General features: G+C 45.4%; 1 protein-coding gene across 5 annotated transcripts in view; it reads left to right on the top strand.

Annotated features, from left to right (window-relative positions):
- Positions 1-20900, top strand: part of MLLT10 (MLLT10 histone lysine methyltransferase DOT1L cofactor) — a 271496-nt gene extending 250596 nt beyond the window's left edge. For all 5 annotated transcript variants that reach the window (XM_075315577.1, XM_075315578.1, XM_075315573.1 and 2 more), the window contains 7 exons: positions 1687-1841; positions 5687-5875; positions 14888-14973; positions 15335-15684; positions 15797-15899; positions 16315-16524; positions 18063-20900. In XM_075315577.1, the coding sequence (XP_075171692.1) occupies positions 1687-1841; positions 5687-5875; positions 14888-14973; positions 15335-15684; positions 15797-15899; positions 16315-16524; positions 18063-18107 (1138 nt within the window). In that variant the 3' untranslated portion in view covers positions 18108-20900. The remainder of the gene's footprint in view (positions 1-1686; positions 1842-5686; positions 5876-14887; positions 14974-15334; positions 15685-15796; positions 15900-16314; positions 16525-18062) is intronic.
- The last annotated feature ends 1028 nt before the right edge of the window (positions 20901-21928 follow it).

Below are 21928 nucleotides of genomic sequence, written 5' to 3'. Positions count from 1 at the left end.
CAGTGTTTGGTAGTGCGGGAATATTAATATATTGCAGAAGTAACCTTCTCTGTTTTGTCTTGTGGAAGCCAGAAAGTTCCCCCCTCAATCACTAGCCAGACATATAATAATATAATAATATTATTTATTAATTTATATAGCGCTGTTAATTCCACAGCGCTTTACATACAATGGCAACACTGTCCCCATTGGGGCTCACAATCTAGGTTCCCTATTAGTATGTTTTTGGAGTGTGGGCGGAAAGTGGAGAACCTGGAGGAAACCCACGCAAACACGGGGAGAACATACAAACTCCTTGCAGATGGTGACCTTGGTGGGATTTGATCCCAGGACCCCAGCGCTGCAAGACTGCAGTGCTAACCACTGAGCCACCATGCCGCCCTAGGGTTGAAAAGAAAATAGGTTTTTGTTTCACGGGTCTGCAGAAAGTATGCTCACGCTAACAAATAGGAAAGAAATAACTAAACTTTTTTGTTTTGTCTTTAGCTTTTTAATTTCCTGCAGATCCGTCTGATCCAGGTCCTGAGACCCCCACTAAGCGCTCAAGAAGTGCACAGTCCGGACGGTTAGAGAACGGATTCAATAGAAAGCTTATGACTTTTCTATTGAACCTGCGCTCCACTCTGTGCATGCGCTCTTGCCTCCCAAGCTGTGGGCTGTGAGTGATCGTGGGGTGTCTCAGGACCCCAACCCACTGATCTGCAAACAATTAAAGGGCCTAAAAATGATTTTAAAAAAATAAATCAATAGTTGTGTTACTCTTCAAAGGGGTTCTCCACATTGGAAATCCTCTTTTTATGTGGCCTTTGGAAAAGGGCGATCAGCGAGTGGCCGACACGCAGAGATATCTTGTTCAAAACTACTGCAGCACTCCCAGAGGTGAAAGTGGGTATTACAGGCTGCCTGAGACCCACGGCTAGTCTGAATGTGGTCTCAAACAGTGAGCCGTTTGTGTAAACATGCATATTTGTGTAAACATGCTGTGTCTGGGCCTTTTTTTTTTTTTTTATTTCAAGTTGATCTCCACTTTAATTTATTTGTAAAGGATACCTTTATTAATGCAATAGGGTATAAAAGATATGTTTTTTCTAAGCAAACGTCCACAGGGATTTTTTTTTATTTATTTTTTTTTAAATCTTTTGTGTTCTTTAAAGGATTGGACAGGAGTAGAAAAACATAGCTTGAAACAGCGCCACCCCTGCCCATGGTTTGTGTCTGGTATTGCAGCTCCTCTGTAGTGATGTCAAGGGTGCTGAGCTGCAATACCAAACAATCCATGGACACGTAAAAATGTATTTTTTTTTTTTTAAACCTAAATCTGATTTTCTCATCCCAGACGTCTCCTTTAAATTGGTAACTTGTGTGTTTGTATTTGAATATAATGTTATTATGATGGGTTTTATGTTGCGCTGCATTTACTTTTTGTACTTTTCTTGTTTGATTTTTTTTTTTTGGGATTTTTTTAAAACTTAATAAAGGAGAACATTATATTCTAATTATGTTAACACTTAATAAAGGAGGACATTACATATTTGCCTTTAATAATTGTCAGTAATTTAGGAAAGCCCAGATATAGTGGAGGGGATAATGTGACTGTTGTAGCCACGTCGCCCCCTGATTGCTGCCACAGTCGGTGTGTGATTTGTTATTTGTATAATTTGTGACCTGAATGTTTCCTTGCGGCAGGTCCCCTCTGAACAGTCTCTCCATCCGCTATGAACAGTCAGGGAATGGCACCCCAGACAGCGCCCCCCTGGCGGTGACCAGTATCGAGCAGCTTCTGGAGAGGCAGTGGAGTGAAGGCCAGCAATTTCTGCAGGAACAAGGGGCGACCAGTGACAGTAAGTAGAGCCCCCCTCACCATCTCTTCTGCCACTTATTGATATTGTGCCCTGCAGACACCTTTATTATTATATACACATCCGATGTCACCGACAAATCAGTAATCAATGGAAATTAGAGCTGAGCGATTCTGTAGGGGCTGCCCTGGATCAGCATCCAAACCTATCCTCGTGCAGCCGGTTTTCACATCTTCTTTACCAGTCATCCCGGGCGCCTCTGCTTCTCACTAAACCCCATCACCTCATGACGTGCACAACACCTCTCCGCACATAATAAGCGTCAGAGGCGCCCAGAATGCCGGGTGCAGGATCAAGGACCGGCAGCAACAGAGGACTTGGACGGTGGACCAGGCCAGCTCAAATGAAGATCTATTCTGGCTTATGGATTGTAAATGTTTATGTGCAGGAGATCTGTGGTCCTGTTCAGTGCGCTGATGACGTACAGGCATTACTGTATCACAAGATTAAATAAGTTGATATTTGCCATTATTGTCAGTCGGCAACATTTCAAGCAAATTCATATAGTCTTCATGTTTTTCATTGTTAAAGGGAATCTGTCACCAGCTTTTTGCTTTCCCATATGATAGCAGCATGATGTAGAGACAGAGATCCTGATTCCAGCGATGTGTCACTTACTGAGCTGTTTGCTGTCATTTTGATAAAATTGTGGTGTTTTTTCTGCTGCAGATCTAGCAGTTATACAGAGCTCATGAATATGCTGGACTACCTGCAGCACGCCAAGTAGTCCTGTAATGATGATCTGATTAAACAGTGATTTTATCAAAACTACACTGAGCAGCCTAGTGACACATCGCTGGAATCAGGGTCTCTGCCCCTACATTACGCTGCTCTGATTAGTTGGAAAAAGCCTGCTGAGATTTCCTTTAAAGGCATTGACCCACAATTCATGGGTAAGGAGAATAATGTGTGATTGCTGGAGGCCCACCACTGAGACCCCCACAATCACTACCACTAGAGCGGTGGTCACACAGTTCAGTGTCTCTATGGCTGACAGAAACAACTGCTCCATTATGGCTGTGCAAACAGGAGGAACCAGGACCTCTGACCTCTGACCCCTATCCCAATGATCCCGGGGATCCCAGCAGACATTTTTTTTTTTTTAATCTATCATGCACGTGATGTATAACTTCATCTGACATTCCCTTTTTAATTTTCTTTATGGCGATAATATTAAGAATGAGTGCAATTACAGGGGTTGTCTTTTAAAGACCCAAAATGAAAGTTACCCCTATGATCAGCTTTTTTTGGCTAATGATTTCCCTGCATGGGGCAAGTACCTCCTGCTAATGATTGGGGCCGCGCTATGATGTCCTGTATACCCTAATCAACCCCAAAGGATGGAGACAGAGTCCACTTTTATGGCCTCTTTTCCGTTTAGCACCCGGACTCACTTCTAGCTCCTTTTTCATAACTTATTCACAAACTTAGCAGAAAAAAAGCCAAAACTCTATTTTTCTTTGTATTTTGAGATCGGGGCATTACAGGTTAAACTTTTTCCTATCCGGTAAAGTGTTGTCGTCCTTATATCTGATATTAATGGTATCCAGAAAAAAAAATGCTAATTGCAAGGAAATTCATGCAGGGATAATCCTTTAAACATGATAGCTAGCGGACAGGTTTACCCACGTTGTCCTGCATCTCATTTGGACGCACTAAGAGCCCCTTTGTATTGGCATAAAAAAAGGAGGGGGGGGGGGTCAAGTGAAATCCTTGGGAAATGACCAGATGTGACTATTCCTGATCCAGATTTATCTTCTGGAATAGAGGTCAAGCAAACAAAGAAAACTTTATTGTACGCTGTCCGATTTTCCCCAGACAAGCTGTGGAGCAGCAGAACCATTTAAGCCATAGACATCCTCTTCTCTTTTTTTTTTTTCTTACAATTTGGGGTCTTTTAAAGCCCCCTTCTTTTTTCCCCTTCCCGGGAGGACGCGGAGGAGTCAGTAAGCAGGCTGCTATTTCCAGGGTCCTGTCTGTAATCCCATCAGTATTGTGTTTCTGCTGTAGGGAGTGAAAGCTCCGGAATAGAACTCTCCCAAAGGTATCACATCAGCGGCTGCAAGTTCTCATTTAAAAAGAAAAAAAATATATATATATAAAATGTGTGTGTGTGTGTATATATATATATATATATATATATATATATACACATACACACATACACACACACACACACACACACACATTATATATATATATTTTTTTTCTTTTTAGATATATATAGATATATATATATATATGAAAAAAAGTGTGTGTTTCTAAAATATGAAATTAAATGCACCGCGGCCGACTGGGAGGAAAACATTTGTGCATATTTTACGGCACAACAATGGCGTTTGGATAAACTCGCAGTCATTCCCCCTGTAAGGCGAAGCTCGGGTGTTTATCGGAGTGAAGGTGACGTTTGCCAGTGCAGATTTCACTCATGTGGCGCCACAAGGGCCTGCCGGGAAAATCTGCTCCCTTCAATTTCATCAAAGAGCAGGAAATTTCTGGTCCAGGAATCCCTTTTTGGTCAGAATCTGATTAGGAGCGACCCCTCACATCATGTCGGGCATAGCGAGAAAATGGGAAACTTTTGCCAAAATTGTGCGTTTATCCATCGTTCTTTCGGGAGAGGTTAAGATTTATGTAAATGCCGCATAATTTACCTACTTGCGTGTCATTGATATGTCCAATTTTTCCCCGATTTATTAAAGATTATAATCAATATTCCTTTTCAACCTGTAGTCACCAGCTTGGCAACATATCAGGTCCCATTGTAATTAGTAAATTATTTAGCCTGAAGTACACAGCGTATAGATAGTAATTCTCATAAGAATAAGAACTGAAAAGTGCATGAAAAGGTAAAAAAGAATGACAGCGAGAGCGGATCGGTACCAGCAATAGAGGAGATCGAGTAACAGGACGCAGGGAGGTTTATGGAAGCAGGTAACTTTCTATTAGTGTTTAGCACCTTTCCAAATATATAGACGCAGCCCGCTCTTCTGATTTGTCTTGGAGGTGATATATTGGGAGTTGTAGCAATGCACCCAGTTATCTGATCAGAGATGGTTGGGTCAGGGAACCTTACACTTGGCTCTGGATGGGGGTATTCCCATTATATGTGCAGAGACACCCCCCCACATATAGATATGTAACATCGGTATAGTACATCCGAAAGAAGAGAGAGGGAAAAAAAATATATAACTCATGTAGCCATGAAATGCATCAATGGAAGTGAAAGAAAAGAGTTATAAAGTTTTTTGCATCTTCATAGAGGGATATTGTCTCCTAGTGATTGTAAAAACAAGCAATTTTTCCATTTACTGCTTATTAAATATAGCAGCCGTCCTTGAGAAATTAGCTCATTTTTTAAAATTTATATTTACAGCTCATTGCCTATGAGACCGACCACTGCAGCTGTCTAGCTCGTAAGCACAATGCTGTAGCCGGCTGGGATGAGGAGGTATCCGCATGCTCCAAGGTATCCTGGCCAGCTTCAAAACAGGGCTTACAAGCTCCATACAACAGAGCTTGTACACACTGCACATTGTCTGCTGCCTTATCAGCAGTAGCCGGTCTCCAAGGCGATGAGCTGTAAACAAAAGAGAAGTGTTAATATGTCACGAACGGTTGTAAATGTTCTTAGGACACACGGAGCGTCCTGCGTCTTCTGCAGTAGGTGAGTGAGCCCGTATTACAGAGCTGACCACAGTACCGGACAAGTGGGATCCGGTATGGAAACATTGATGGTTTAGATCCATGTTGCAGCGCTATTTCTAGTTGTTGAGTATAATTATCTCCCCCTCATGTACGGTCTTTTTCTTATTTCTTGTTTTTAGTTTTGGGTATGCTAAAGTCCCTGCACCAGCTGCAAGTGGAGAACCGGCGACTCGAGGAACAGATCAAGAACCTCACTGCTAAGAAGGAGCGTCTGCAGCTTCTGAATGCCCAGCTGTCTGTGCCCTTCCCAGCTATATCTTCCAGCCATAGTGCGTCTCCTCACGTGCATACGTACCCATCACAGAATGGTAAGCACGAACAGGAGTTACGTACAAGTTATAACTTGGGACATCATCTGGGACAGCTCCATGATACCTCGTCCTGTCCCATACTGTTGCACTGTTGGCTTTATTGCTTCATCTACTGTTGAAGTCCAGCACAGTGACACCTGCATCTTTATAATTCGGCCCGATCTAAGGATGTGGGGAAGCTTTGACTTGGGCGTATTAGGATATCATCAGGAGCGTAGCTACCGCGGTGGCCATTGCGACTGGGCCCGGGCAGTTAGGGGCCCGCGGCCGGCAGATCAGCAGCCAGCTCCTTTCTATGAGAGAGGAGCTGCGCTGTTCTGCCGCAGACCACGCGGCGCGGCGACCGCTATATGACCCGGTTGCTGCTGCTGACACCAGGCCCAGTCTTCCCCCGTGTCTGCGCGGTGACGTCACTCCTGTGCGACTGCTGTGCTGAGTGCACAGAGCGCAGGACGGGAGGACGCTGACCGGAGCCACGGGGGAACGAGAACAGAAGTGAGGACGAGCAGCAGTGAAACAAGTAGAGGGGAGGACAGAGGTGAGTACTTGTTGTTTTTTTTTTTTTATATAATATCAGTGAGCACACGGGGAGGCTGGCTGCAGGACACATGGAGTCCTTGGGGGGGCCTGGCTGCAGGACACATGGAGTCCTTGAGGGGGGGCCTGGCTGCATGACACATGGAGGCCCTGGGGGGGGGCTGGCTGCATGACACATGGAGGCCCTGGGGGGGGCTGGCTGCATGACACATGGAGGCCCTGGGGGGCCAGGCAGCAAAACACATGGAGTTCTTGGGGGGGTGGGGCCTGGCTGCATGACACATGGAGAGATCCTGGGGGGCTGGCTGAATGACACTTGGAGATCCTGGGGGGGGGGGGGGCTGGCTGCATGACACATGGAGGCCCTGGGGGGGGCTGGCTGCATGACACATGGAGGCCCTGGGGGGCCAGGCAGCAAAACACATGGAGTTCTTGGGGGGGTGGGGCCTGGCTGCATGACACATGGAGAGATCCTGGGGGGCTGGCTGAATGACACTTGGAGATCCTGGGGGGGGGGTTGGATGCATGACACATGGAGATCCTGGGGGGCTGGCTGCATGACACATGGAGGCCCTGAGGGAGCTGGCTGCAGGACACATGGAGGCCCGCCCATGATGCATGGAGGTTTATGGGGCTGCATTATGCATGGAGGTTTATGGGGCTGCATTATACATGGAGGTCTATGGGGCTGCATTATACATGGAGGTCTATGGGGCTGCATTATACATGGAGGTCTATGGGGCTGCATTATACATGGAGGTCTATGGGGCTGTATAATAAACATGAAGGACACCTTATACATGGACTATATGGGTGCATTATACATGGAGGAGTATGGGGCTGCATAATGCAATATGAGGGTTCATGGGGCTGCATTGTAATACATATAGGACTATGGGGGCTACATTATAATATATGGAGGGAGGCTACTTTATACGTGGAGGACTATGGGGGTGCATTATAAAACATGGAAGACTGTGGTGCAGTATAATATATGGAAGACTGTGGGGTGAATTATAATACATGGAGGACTATGGGAAATGCATTATAATACATGGAGGACTATGGAGGTGCATTCTATTATGTGAAGGGTTATGTGGGACCCTTTATACTATATGGAAGGCTATGTGGGGGCCATTATTGTATTTGGAGAACTATATACGAGGGGGGACAAAGATACAAGCAGGGGATGGGAATGTTTTGTGCTGAGGGAAAAAGACTCTTTCCCAGCTTTCCCATGCTCTGCTGTACATCTCTCAGCACCCAGCTTTCCCATGCTCTGATATGGGAATGCTGGGTGCTGAAGGAATGATGTATAGCAGAGCATGGGGAAGCTGGGTGCTGAGGACAAGATGGATATCAGACCATGGGAAAGCTGGGTGCTGAGGGTAAGAGCCAAGTGTCAGCACCATTATCCTGTACCCCGAGTGTCAGTGTCATTATCCTGTACCCTAAGTGTCGGTGTACGTGGAGGGGGGGGGGGGGGCCGGTCCAAATTTTGCACCAGGGCCCATCAAACTCTAGTTACGCCACTGGATATCATGGTCCCAAAAGGCCATAAATCCTTTCAGATGAAACCTTAGAAAGTCTTGCTCCCCATTAACTTGATCTTGCAGGTGTCGGCAACCTTCGCCACTTCAGCTCTTGTGAGATTAGAACTCCCAACATTTTGCCGTTAGGGAATGCTGAGAGTTGTAGTTACACGGCAGTTTGAGTGCAGAAGATTGCCGACACCTGCTATCTAGCTACAACCAGTGTCTTCCTAGCTGCTGTTAAAGGGACCCTGTCAGCTTAGAATGACTGTTCAAACCAAGTACAGGCGCTCGGTGCATCATGACGGGGCGAAGCATTTAAGTGCATCTTCCCACCGACTTGTTTTCCATCTGTATCTGCCCTTCTCTGGCTCTATGAAGCCAGAAACAAGAAGGTGGTAAGGTGCATTTAAATGTTTGGCCCCACCATGATGCACCGAGCGCCTGTACTTGGTTACAGTTATTCTGTACTGACAGCCCCTTTAGCGGCAGCTACGAAGACACAGATTGCAGGAGATGATCTGTCCCAGTACTGAGCGCACAGAATTATCTCCTCTTGTCCCTGCAGTGGGAACAGTATTTCTACAGCTTCTGCACATAGTCTGAATCTGAATAGTTTTCATTTGCGTTTTTTGTTTTTTTTTATTATTATTATTGTATGACAGCCAATTGTGTAAATATTAAAAAAATCTGTCCTCTGAGTTTTGCTATGTAATCTAAAAGCAGTGTAATGTAGAGACAGACCCCGATTCCAGCGATATCGCTTACTGGGCTGTGTCTTGCTGTTTCAATAAGATCAGTGTTTTAGCAGCAGGAGATTATCACTACAGGACTAGGTGTCTTGTGCCATGTAGTCTCTCTGCTCTGTATAACTCTGCCCCCATCACTGAATGGCAGCTTCTGCGTATGCACAGTGTACACATAAAGCTGCTAATGATGAGCGAGCATGCTTACCACTACTCGTTACGCAATAGAGCATCAGCGTTTAAAAATGCTTGTTTCCCATTGGCTTCCATTATACTCGGTACTTGATTTGCGCCCGAGCACCCCAATGCTCGATCGAGTAACCGGCGTGGCGATCACGCTTCCTCATCACTATAAACTGCCCATCAAGGGTGTGGGTGGGGTTATACACAGCCGAGCAATCTGAGCTCTGCTACATCTATAGCAGAAAACTGTATTTGTATCAAAATGACAGCAAACAGCTCAGTAAGCGACACAATATTGGAATCGGGATCTCAGCCCTACATCATGCTGCTCTAATAGAAAAAAACCTGTTGACAGATTTTCTTTAAAGGGAACCTGTCATGTAGAATATGCGTTCTGACCTAGCAGCAGACACGTGGGCCCTAATCACACCTCCCTACCCATCCCTGTTGTAAAATTGTGTAATCTGAAACTAATAAAAAAATGTTTTATTACTTCCATGTTTCAATTAAAATTTAACTTTTAATATTTGAATTTTTTTAAAAAAGAAATTATACCACACACCATAAATGGTTGTAAAACCAACCAGCTAAATAGGGCTGTTGTTCAAGCCCCTATTATTACCCAGTCAAGGACACTGTGTAACCAGTAATAATAGTTCTACTGGAGTAACACCAATTGAGACAATTGTCCCATAAATGCACATATAGATTAATAATCCATAGCATAGACAGATACTAAAGTGGGTATAATCCCACTATAATATCGATATTAGAGACTAAAAGATGTTGTTGTCTCCACAATATTCTACAAAAGCTGCGATCTGCAGCAATCAGTAACCAACAGTATGGTCAATTGAAACAAAAACTTGTTTTTAGTTGTCCAGTACCAGGGGGGGGCGCACCAATCCGCCTCACAATACCCCTTGGCTGGCAACGATCTGACCTGATGTTTTCTTTAGGCTATGTTCACACACTGCGTTTTTTACCTGCGTTTTGGGTCCGTTTTGGGTCCGTTTTTGCTGCAGAAATTTCTTGAGAAATTCTTGTAACCTTTCTGCAGACATTCCCCAGCAAAACCTATGGCAAAAAAAATTAGCTGTGCACACACTGCGTTTTTTTCTTAAGAAAATTCTTTCAGTAGATTTTCTTAAGAAAAAGAATGAGCATGTCACTTCTTTTCTGCAGCTAACTGCGTTTTTTGCCATAGATAATTGGCACAATAACGCAGGGAGCAACCAGCGGTAAAAACGGACCTAAAACGGACCTAAAACGGACCTAAAACGGACCTAAAACGCAGGTGCGTTTTTGGTGCGTTTTTTAACACAGGTGCACTCTTAAGAAATTTCTTAAGAAAAATCATTTTTCTAGTGTGAACATAGCCTTAGACCTCCCGACGCGTTTCTTAATTAATCTTAATCCTCAGGGGACTGTGGTCAAGAAATAACAACTGTGAAAATAAACAATATAGTCAGGCTTCAAAACAATGCACGGATTCATCATCAAGTTCACAAAGCATTCTCAAATAGGCTTCCCACATACCTTCATTGAAGAGACGGACAGCCAACATACTGTGTCCGGGCTGGTAGTAAGCACTGGGCTTTCAAACTTGCCGCCCTTAAATATCATGTGGGCGGGATGCCCAAATTATCATAATTACCACCCCTGTGCTGAGGACACCGTCCCTACACAAAGATTGATCGGTCAAAAGCCAATCATCTGATAGTGGGACCGCCCACCACCATATTTGGGCCACAACAATAGGTGGCCGTCACTGAGGGCTCACCCTCGTTGACCAATAGGTGTATTGGAAAGACGTCCCCCAATTACATCCCCGTGTTTGGTGATCATGTGCTCTCTGACATCACCACCTATCACATTCTTGCCACTCATACCATGTGACCGGAACTACAGCATTTTGCCGGCGCACAGAGCGGCCGGAAGTCCCGCCCATGTGACGTCCGATCGTCCATGTGACCGCAGGCCGGCGTCATCCGATCTGTCCTGCACCAAAGTATAACCGGGGCTATGCGGCACACGTCTTTTGGGGAGGATTCCCCTTATGATTTGGATAGGATTGTATTATGGACCCGCTACATAGACGACGTATTCGTGCTATGGCGGGGTACCAAGGAGACGTTTTTACAGTTTGTCTCTGAGATCAATCGCAATCCTTTAGGGCTAGGTTTTACGGCCCTATGTGACGAAAGAGAGTTGTCTTTTCTGGACATTCTGGTGACAAAAAACGTTGATGGAACCCTATCGACTAACACCTTTCGTAAACCTACCTCCTCCAATGCACTCCTGCGCTGGGAGAGCAATCATCCTTTACCCCTGAGGGCAGGCATCCCCAAGGGACAATATCTGCGGGCACGACGGAATTGTTCCACCCCCTTAAACTTTTCCCGACAAGCGGATGATTTACGCAGCCGGTTTAGGGAGAGGGGATATCCTGACCATGTCCTTTCTAAAGCCTACAAAGCGGCACAATCTAGGGAAAGATCCAGCCTACTAGTCCCCTCGCATAACAAGAACAAGACAACAGATGGGAAATTTCATTTCATCTCCACCTTCACCAATGGGTCAGCCGCAATACGTAAGATCTTGGAACGGCACTGGCCAATTCTAGAGATGGACGTAGACATAGGTGATGTGGTGGGTAACCATCCAAAATGTACCTATAGGAGAGGTCGCTCTATCGGTGATAGAGTAGTCCACAGCCACTTTATTCGCCCAAAAGACAACACCTGGCTACGAACTGAGCTGAAGGGGTGTTTCCGATGTAAGGGGTGCGTGGCTTGTCCACATATCGAGACCGGGAGGACCTTCTCCAGCTCTGCGACTGGTTGTTCCTTTGACATCAGGAACTTCATAAACTGCCGTTCGAGGGGGGTTGTCTATAAAGCAAGATGTGGCTGTGGACTGGAATATGTAGGCAAGACGAGAAGGGAGTTCAGGAGAAGGGTGGGGGAGCATCTTAGAGATATAGTCAACAAGAGGGATACTCCCCTAGCCAAACACATGGAAGTTGTGCATAACAGTGACATCTCAGGGTTAACTTTCATGGGAATTGATCTCATCAATTACCCGACTCGAGGGGGAGACTGGGATCGGTTGATCCTCCAGCGGGAGTGTAAATGGATATATACATTGAAGACACAAACCCCGTGGGGTCTCAATGAGACACTTACTTACGGGTGCTTCCTATAGCCCCTAGGGCCATGATAGGGTCCTTTAGGGACAGCCACCGTGGAGCGGGGGCACCCGGTACTTTAAGGTGTTGTTACACTCCGTTGGTAGGTAGGGGGAAGACAGGGCGGAGTAGGGTATGTATTAGGGCACCCAATCCTCCTCCGCACGGGGAAAAAAAACCTCCCCTCCCCCTCTGTCAAATCCTACTTGGGTATTTGGGTATTCTTTCTGCCAATTGCCTCGTGCCCGTGTTGATTGTGCCCGTTGTGGGTACCTGCCTGAATCCAATTTTGTGTCCTTTAATTTTTAGGACAATTTAGCATTCTCAATCCTTCCCACTGACACAACCCCCCCCCTTCCCCCCACCCCCTCCCCAACTTCCACCCTCTTCTCCCCATCTAATCTACACAACTTGCCATTATGCTTTCTTTCATGTGATAAGCTTGAGCCCATGTGACAAATAGGGAGTACGCAGGCATATTGTTTGTGTGTCTCCGGTCTATGTACAATTATGGGCGCTCGAAATGTATTATGGCAATGGTACTGTGATAGGTCATGTGATTAGAGGTTGCCCTGGTGTTGTGCTGACGCGATGCGCGCGTTGTAGTTCCGCGCACTTCCGGTTATTTGATTGACGTCGTCCCACGGTCACATGGGCAGATCATGTGACCGTTATTGTATTTCCGGCTATACGGCAATACAAATATTAATGAGACTAGCACTGTAGGCAGGATGTCAGGGGCTTAGACGTGTGCCGCATAGCCCCGGTTATACTTTGGTGCAGGACAGATCGGATGACGCCGGCCTGCGGTCACATGGACGATCGGACGTCACATGGGCGGGACTTCCGGCCGCTCTGTGCGCCGGCAAAATGCTGTAGTTCCGGTCACATGGTATGAGTGGCAAGAATGTGATAGGTGGTGATGTCAGAGAGCACATGATCACCAAACACGGGGATGTAATTGGGGGACGTCTTTCCAATACACCTATTGGTCAACGAGGGTGAGCCCTCAGTGACGGCCACCTATTGTTGTGGCCCAAATATGGTGGTGGGCGGTCCCACTATCAGATGATTGGCTTTTGACCGATCAATCTTTGTGTAGGGACGGTGTCCTCAGCACAGGGGTGGTAATTATGATAATTTGGGCATCCCGCCCACATGATATTTAAGGGCGGCAAGTTTGAAAGCCCAGTGCTTACTACCAGCCCGGACACAGTATGTTGGCTGTCCGTCTCTTCAATGAAGGTATGTGGGAAGCCTATTTGAGAATGCTTTGTGAACTTGATGATGAATCCGTGCATTGTTTTGAAGCCTGACTATATTGTTTATTTTCACAGTTGTTATTTCTTGACCACAGTCCCCTGAGGATTAAGATTAATTAAGAAACGCGTCGGGAGGTCTAAAGAAAACATCAGGTCAGATCGTTGCCAGCCAAGGGGTATTGTGAGGCGGATTGGTGCGCCCCCCCCCTGGTACTGGACAACTAAAAACAAGTTTTTGTTTCAATTGACCATACTGTTGGTTACTGATTGCTGCAGATCGCAGCTTTTGTAGAATATTGTGGAGACAACAACATCTTTTAGTCTCTAATATCGATATTATAGTGGGATTATACCCACTTTAGTATCTGTCTATGCTATGGATTATTAATCTATATGTGCATTTATGGGACAATTGTCTCAATTGGTGTTACTCCAGTAGAACTATTATTACTGGTTACACAGTGTCCTTGACTGGGTAATAATAGGGGCTTGAACAACAGCCCTATTTAGCTGGTTGGTTTTACAACCATTTATGGTGTGTGGTATAATTTCTTTTTTAAAAAAATTCAAATATTAAAAGTTAAATTTTAATTGTGACCACAATTTTAATACCTTTGCTTTGCTAATTCTCTATTCAACTGGTAAGCAACGACACATTCTGTTCCTTACTTCCATGTTTCCTATGTAAATAACAGAGCTCGTCACACCATGGGCATCACATTGCCCTGTGGGCGTGATACCATGGATTCACATGAGTGACGTCCCCCGTCGCTCCTTCAGAATCCCGCGCGTGCGCACTTACCATTCCCGCAGCCTTTTCAGGGTGTTCACTTACCGGCTTCAGACGTGCTCTGCGCATGATCAGACTCTTCTGATCATGCGCAGAGCGCATCTGAAACTGACAACGAGCACCCGGAAAAGGCTGCAGGAATGGTAAGTGCGCACGCGCGGGATTCTGAAGGAGCGACTGGGGACGTCACTCATGTGAATCCATGGTATCACGCCCACAGGGGCGAGATACCATGGAAAGTATGCAAACGCCCACAGGGCAAAGTGACGGCTATGAGGCGACGAGCTCTGCTATTTACGTAGGAAATATGGAAGTAATAACGATTATTATTACTTTCATATTGCACAATTTTACAACACAGGGATGGGTAGGGAGGTGTAATTAGGGCACACATGCGTCTGCTGATAGGTCAGAACGCATATTGTATGTGACAGGTTCCCTTTAAACTAGAATACTTAGCCGCTGTCTGGTGTATTCTGGGAGGTTTAGTTTTGAGTCGCCACTTCTTAATTTTAGAGCCTTAGCAATGCTTTTTGCAGGGGGGTGGTGTTACCTGTCGGTGCCAGTGATGGTACTTGACTATTGAGTGCCATTTTCATGAACCACTCAGGAACCTGCACATGGAATATTTTCGATCTGGTTTACGCCTTGTGTAGTCCTGTAATCTCTGGGGCAGTTGGGCATTATTGCTGCTCCTAGCGAGGTGAAATATTCTTGAGGTCGTCACTGTCCCGTTCGATGATCACCTGCCTTATTTCGTTATTTGCAGTACCCAGCACAGACGCACTGAGCATCAGTAAAAGCCCTCACCTTGGAAACTTCCAGCCGGAGGGCTCCCATCCCGCCCCACATCAGGTATGTCAGACCCCATATCCAGGAGGCATGCAATATCCAGGGCTTCCCGTATTATGCAGGCGCCGGCGTCTTATACTCCCAGTAATCCCAGTATTATTGGTATGTGACATGGCGAGAGCCTGCACCACGATTATGTATTCCCCGCACGTCCTGCCGATTGAAAGGTCACTGTACTCCATGAAGACCTGTCACCGCACAGGCCGCCATGTTGAGGGATGGACAAAGACTTTTCTAAAGACCACCGTGAATGTGTTTTCTCTGAAACGAATCAATATGTGTATTTTTCATGATTAAAGGGCTTCTCCAGTCATTGAAGGGGATCGGACTTCATTTTTTTTTTTTTTTGTTCTTTCCTCTTAAGGAGCTGACATCAAGTGGGCAAAGCATCAGCAGTTCTTCCTCGCTCTCCACTCCGCCCCCTGATGGTCAGAGTCCGGCACAGCAGGTCCAAGGGGTTCAGAGAATCAATGGTGTCACCATGGGAACACTAACAAGTGGCATTCAGGCAGTCACGCCAGCTCTTCCTGCCGTGCCGGGAGTGGGTGCAATAATTGGAGCTCTTCCAGCAAACCAGCTGGCGATCAATGGCATTGTTGGGGCCTTGAACGGAGTGATTCAGACTCCGGCTGCATTACCCCAAACCGCTGCCCTGACTCACGGGACATTATTACAGAACGTCACCCACCCGATCACTTCTACTTTAGCAAACAGGTAATTAACGTGATGAGGGTGGCTGCTCAGTGCACTTTAGCTCGGCCGCTCTTTCTGCACCTTTCCAATCGGCACGGCCATTATTGATATTTGGGATTGTTCCTTATTGCAGTGCCTCAGGATTGGGACTCCTCTCAGATCAGCAGAGACAGCTGTTCTTTCATCAGCAGCACCAGCAATTCCAGCAGCTCCTGAGCTCCCAGCAGCTGACTCCGGTAAGACCGCTGCACCCCACTGAACGAACACAGACCGCTAGACATTTTACAGCAAGCTAGGTTTGGACTGGTATAATCGCGGGGTGCGGAGGGAGACCCATATTTTGAAATTGTAAAACAGATGCTGAAATTTTATCATACGGCCTGTTGACAATTTTTCAGTTTCTCTTTGCTTTCCGTAAGTCTCCCCAATAATAGTGTTCACATCCTGCAGGTTACATCCAATAGTGATTTGTGATAAGACAAGCCCTGCAACGCAGACTGCCCCCCAGTGGTGGGTTTTATGCCAAGTTTTGTCCATATAAATCACAGACCTCCGTCACATGAGAACAGAGTTCCTCTTATGCTGACACTCGGGGGAGGCAGTGTCATCCAGAATGCATGTTTTCATTCTCCGTATATTTGTCACCCCCAGGAGCAGCACCATGCCCTGATATATCAGATCATGCAGCAGCAACACTCGCAGCACCAGCACCATCCGGATCTTCAGCAGCTGCAGATACCGGCCGCAGCTCAGTTACCACTCAACAACCTGCTGGCCGGTGCGCAAGCCGCCACCCTGCACTCCACCGCTACCAACCCCTTCCTGGCCATGCACGCCGACAACACTGCTCACAAAGTCGCAGTAAGTATCTATATATCCGTTAGCCATCATAGGTCCTCATTCATATTATCACAGATTTGCAGCCTAAGGAAAGCAGTAATGAAAATAACGGATGTTAAAGGATTTTGAACAAGGTCTAGTGATATTTAACGGTCATTGGAAAATGCCATAACAACATAATCATAGCTCGACTTCCAAATCTCATGCCATCCCAGCCCAACAACTATGGTGGTCTGCGCTGCCAAGCCTGTACATATACAGTATATGGTACGTGACCACTGATGCCAGTGATTGGCTGCAGTGGTCACTTGACTGATCCATAGCATGCTGCAGCAGGGAGATATGAACTGAGTTATGGGTACTTTATTATGTTATCACATTGCTCACAGCCAGTTAATTGTAAAATTATGGAAAACCTATTTAAAAATACAAGTGGCACCTTGGATTACGAGCATAATTGGTTCCGGGAGTGCGCTCTTAAACCAAGTTACTCTTATATCAAAGCAAATTTTCCCATAGGAAATAATTGAAACCCAGACAAATCGTTCCACAACACACAAATATTTACTGTATTTATACAAACTTATTACAGTAATACAATATAATGTCCTGTATTCATATAAAATTATTACAGTACACTAATACAAAATACAGTGCAGTAAAAAACATATAAATCAAACTGCACAAGTTACAATAGAATTGTTGGTGTGCGAGAGATACAGTATAAGCAATGTGCTGCACTGATTAGCAGAAAGTACAATACTGTATCCACAAATGCAAATGGATAGACATGCTATATAGTATATACTGTACAATGGTATACTGTATACAGTACATATATACAGAAAGTTACCTTCAGAGCGTGGTGAAATGACAGAACCGGAAGTGTACACGGTGAATATTTGCTCTTATTGCAAATCATTGCTCTTAAACCAAGTTACAAATTTGTAAAAAGCTTTGCTTGTCTTGCAAAACGCTCTCAAACCAAGTTACTCTTAAACCAAGGTTCCCCTGTATTTATTTTGGTAAATGCAGCCCTTCTGGGCAGGGAATCTCGCTCTGTTGCCCTACTAGGGTTTTTTTCCCCCCATCGGCAATGCTTATCTTTCCTCAGTATTGGTGTAAGTAAAATAGATCCATAGGCTATGCCATCTCTTCTCATGCGGTGGGAGAGTGAAGGGTTGGCTGCACTAGTTCGGTCCTGTCCTGCGCAGTGATGCCGCGGCCACTTGCCATGCAGGGGAACTGCGTCACATTGTAGTGAATGGACCTGTGCCAGCGGCGAGGACAGCAGCTCAAATGGGCAGGGAAAGCTTCGGGATGGGCGGTGGTCCCAATCATAAAATGATTAACCCCTTCTAGGTGTTAGATTGCTATGAGGACCTACCTCTAGGATCGCCATCAGTCACTAGTACAGGGGTCAGTGGAAACAACCGGATGAAAAATCCCGTTGCACATACACTGATCACCATGCTGGCGCGAATGAAACAGAGACTTGCGAGTTGGAGGAAGGGGTCCGGTGTGGAGTATTATATACTGATTATTTGCTTTCTCTTCAGAGGCTTGGGGAAAAGAATGGACCAGTCATGACAGATAAGAGCTGATGTGGAAGGAGGACAGAGCTTCATGCGTCCTCCTGGCACTTGACTTTCTGAAAAAGAAAAAATAAAAAAGAGACGACGTCTTCCTTTTCATAGCAAAGAAACAATGCACACGAAGACCTCTCAACGTTCCTCCATCTTCACAGTCATCCTTCCGACAGATGGAGAAGTAGCACACTGCCGAGCTCGCTACAACGCAGGGAGGAGGAGACGACGGCGGCCACACAAGGCTTCAGATATTTATTCATTGTAACTCTCTTGTTACTTTGTTGCACTGATATATTTGGCTGTAATAAGTCTGAGAAAAGGTAAAAACACTGTCGTCCGGACGTGACTGGCAACTCCCGGCTGCTGGGGGAGGGGAGGACGCTTGTGATACCTCGGTGCAATTCTGCCACTGGTCACTTCTAGGTATTAATGAACAATATGATTGTTACCGAACGTGTTTTTTCCTGCCGTTGACGTTCTGCTTTGCAGACTACAGGGAGGAAAGACTGAAGGGCCAGGGTGGGGACAGCGCCATGTTATTCCATTGAAAGTGCCTATTGCTGAGGTTCCCAGAGCAGACATGAGGCAAGACATTGCACTAGAGGCTCGATCTGTCTTCTATGCCACTAATGCTGACTGTGGTGACTGGTTATTTATTTCCTGGCAATGAGTTATGCAACCGCGGGAAGAATTCCCTACACTTTTGGGTTTTTGCATCTTTTATCTAATTCACAACACAGTTACAAGATGGGACAAATTAATGTGTAGAATTTACAAGAATTGCCCATGTAATGTAGGTATTCCTAGGACTACGAGAAGCTGCGTTTAATGTTTTTACTCTTAAGCTAGGTATACCACCATATGCAATGTTTAGCAGTGTCCCGGCGCATGCGCCGAGCAAGCTTGGATTTATATTCCTGCCATTGCTGGAAGCCAGAATTATCAAAGGGATTGTGTCATCAGGACCACCCCTATCTATAGTGCTCTGTTGGGGGAATTTTAAAGGGAAGACCCCCTGCTCTGGCAGATTCGGGCCTTCCATATGTTCCACGGATAGACAGCGTGTAATACTACACTTGGTCTGTAGACTTTACATAGGAAATATATATCATTCTCCAGCAATATTGACAGTTTGATGGGGGTCTCAAAATCCAGGACAGTTCTTATATTGGAGGGGGCTGGCTGTGATGAGATGACCCCTTATGGCCTGGACGGTGCGTGCTCATTGCTATAACATCTAAACAAATGGAGGATGTCAAGACCCACAAAGTAAAAATAAACAAGTAAAGGGAATTGGAAAACTGGACTTATAAAGTCTGAGTCCCGCAAAAAAAAATATTTATTTTTTTGCTTATTTCTCAAAGGAGGAAGCCGAAATAAAAACATACAAGTGAAATTATTTTTACACTCAATTCCCAAAAGATGAAAGGCTCTTCTGTCAACTATGGCTGCATCCACTGACAGAGCCCCTCTGGCTTTAGGGTGGGAAAGTCACTACTACTCAGTCTGTCTCAAACACACCTGGTAGTGCGAAGCTCTGCAGAGAGGTGCACTGATCATTCCCAGAGGGGGTCCTCCAGTTTTATGTTTAAGGCCGCTTTCTTAGGCTGAGGACATACTTGGGTTTTGGAGTTCCCTCTTCTGTCCCTTTTTTACGGAGCTCCTAGAGGTGGTGGAGGAGTCCTGATCGGAGGATGCCAATCTGTGATGATGATATGTTCTTATTGACCATATAAAAGGGGCTTTCATTGCCAGAACCAAGCTCAAAGGAGATGGGGAACATTTTCAGAGGATGGTTTGGGGTCATGTTTCCCTTCTCCTTTGTACGGTCTTCCATTTTTGGTTCAGAACGGAGTACGGAAAGCCGATGCAGAGTATGTATGTTTGTAGTCAGGAAATAGCAACCTTTAGAGGGGTTTCCTCATAGACAACAGTTACACACAGGATGATATGATCGCTAGGACCCCCATTAATCTAAGAATAGGGGGCCCAAAGTCCATTGTATGAATGGATTGGTAGTGAACATACCTGACCACGGGGAATAGAGCAGTGGTCGCACATGCTCACTAGTGCTCTGTTCACACCAGCCTTTGATCCTCCTTATCGGTGGGTGTCCCAGTGATCATACTGTCACCTATCCTGTGTGTAGTCAACAATTTCTGAGCAGACATGGCTTACGCAGTTAGCACAATTGGCAGATATGTCCATGAAAGTGACTTTGTTTTTTTCAGTTGCTCCCCAATGGTTCTTGTCATTGAAACCCTGCGGCCCGGCTCCATATCCTCGCACAGAGAGCTATCGGGATTGCGCCGTTGGTAGAAGGACTGCTGATCTGTAGTTGACTGTTTGCATTATTAATGGTAATAGAGAAATAGACCCCACTGCAATTTGACCTCCGCTGTGTGACTGAGACCACATGGATCCTCAGTAATGTGTCTTGCAGGTTACTGCTCAGCCCTTACCTCATTCTGTACATACGGATATTTTTTTTTTGTTTATTTTGTGGATCTGTTTTGTATTGTTAAAGTTGATATAACAATAATATTCTGATTTGTAATATTTCTAATCGGCAAATGGAAAAAAAAAGACAAATTAAAGTTAATTTATTTTTATATTTTCAGGGGGATTTTAAGACCTTGGTAAAGTGATTTTTGTACACACTCTTATCTAAGATGCGGGCGGCGCGATCCAGTTTTCTATGGTCACCGGCTGCTTTAACAAATTGGTTTGTGCTACTACTTAGATGTCAAAATCCACGTGTATTAAGAGAAATGTACAGGAGTTTTCAGAATAAATTTTAATATTGTACACACCGGCTTGGCTGCATTACTATGCGATTACCAGACGGCTCGGGTCATCGCGTCCTTCCTTCATCTTCCCGCACGTCTGTGCGGTTGCATGTGTGTACAGATAGCCATGTGCGTGGGAAGCGGGGTCATCAGCGTACGTCTGCAGCTTTTTATCAGATATCTAAACTTCAGGTGCACAGACCAGACACAACTTAATTACAGCAAAAAGAGGCACATTTTGTACATATTGCAATGGAAATAACTGCATGTCCCGGTAATCTATAGGATTAAGTAGTGTAATATGAGATGGTATAGATAACGAAGCAAAAAAAATATGATGGAAACCGGACCAGAGCGTAAAGAAGGAAAAAAATTGCAATTAGTAAGAAACCTTCATCATCCATTTCTCTTTGTAAAAACAAAAAGTAATAAAAGACATGACATGATAAATGTATGACCATTGGGGGTCTCACCACCAAGATCCCCACTGATCCAAAGTTTCAATGGAGCAAGGTGGCCACATACCCTGCCCCCATACAGCTCTGCTCATTGTCTATAGGACTGAAGGTATTAGTAAAGTACAGCACATACATCCTCCTCATCATCATCTTCAGTCACTCCTGTACAGAGAGGCTAGAAATGCGATGGTCCTCCCTACGCCCATATCCTGTTCTGACCAATAAAGGCCGAATATTAAGGTTCAGTTCATAGGGAGTTTCTTTCTGGCTGAAAAAAACCCAATGAGTTTACAAGTGGAAACCGCTTCAGGAAATACACATTTTGGGGGGAGTTTTCCTGGAGAGTTGCATTGGTTAGATTTAAGAACGTCTGGCAGGAAAAGTCTTCAGTTCCTGGCTCTCTGTGATCAGTCACAAATGGTCAATTTCAACAAGCAAGTGTTCAGCTCTCTACAGCACCCCCCACAGGGGGAATGAAGCATTGTACCTGTCCTTGTAATTCCAGGGCATGCTGGGTCCTCCAGAGTGAAAGATGCCTTTTAATTAAGGGAATGTGTAATCATAAAATGCCCATTTTGAGTATATTTCT

This window comes from Anomaloglossus baeobatrachus, chromosome 6, assembly GCF_048569485.1.
Source record: "Anomaloglossus baeobatrachus isolate aAnoBae1 chromosome 6, aAnoBae1.hap1, whole genome shotgun sequence".
NCBI classification, from domain to species: Eukaryota; Metazoa; Chordata; class Amphibia; order Anura; family Aromobatidae; genus Anomaloglossus; species Anomaloglossus baeobatrachus.
This window is presented reverse-complemented; position numbering and strand designations above follow the sequence as displayed.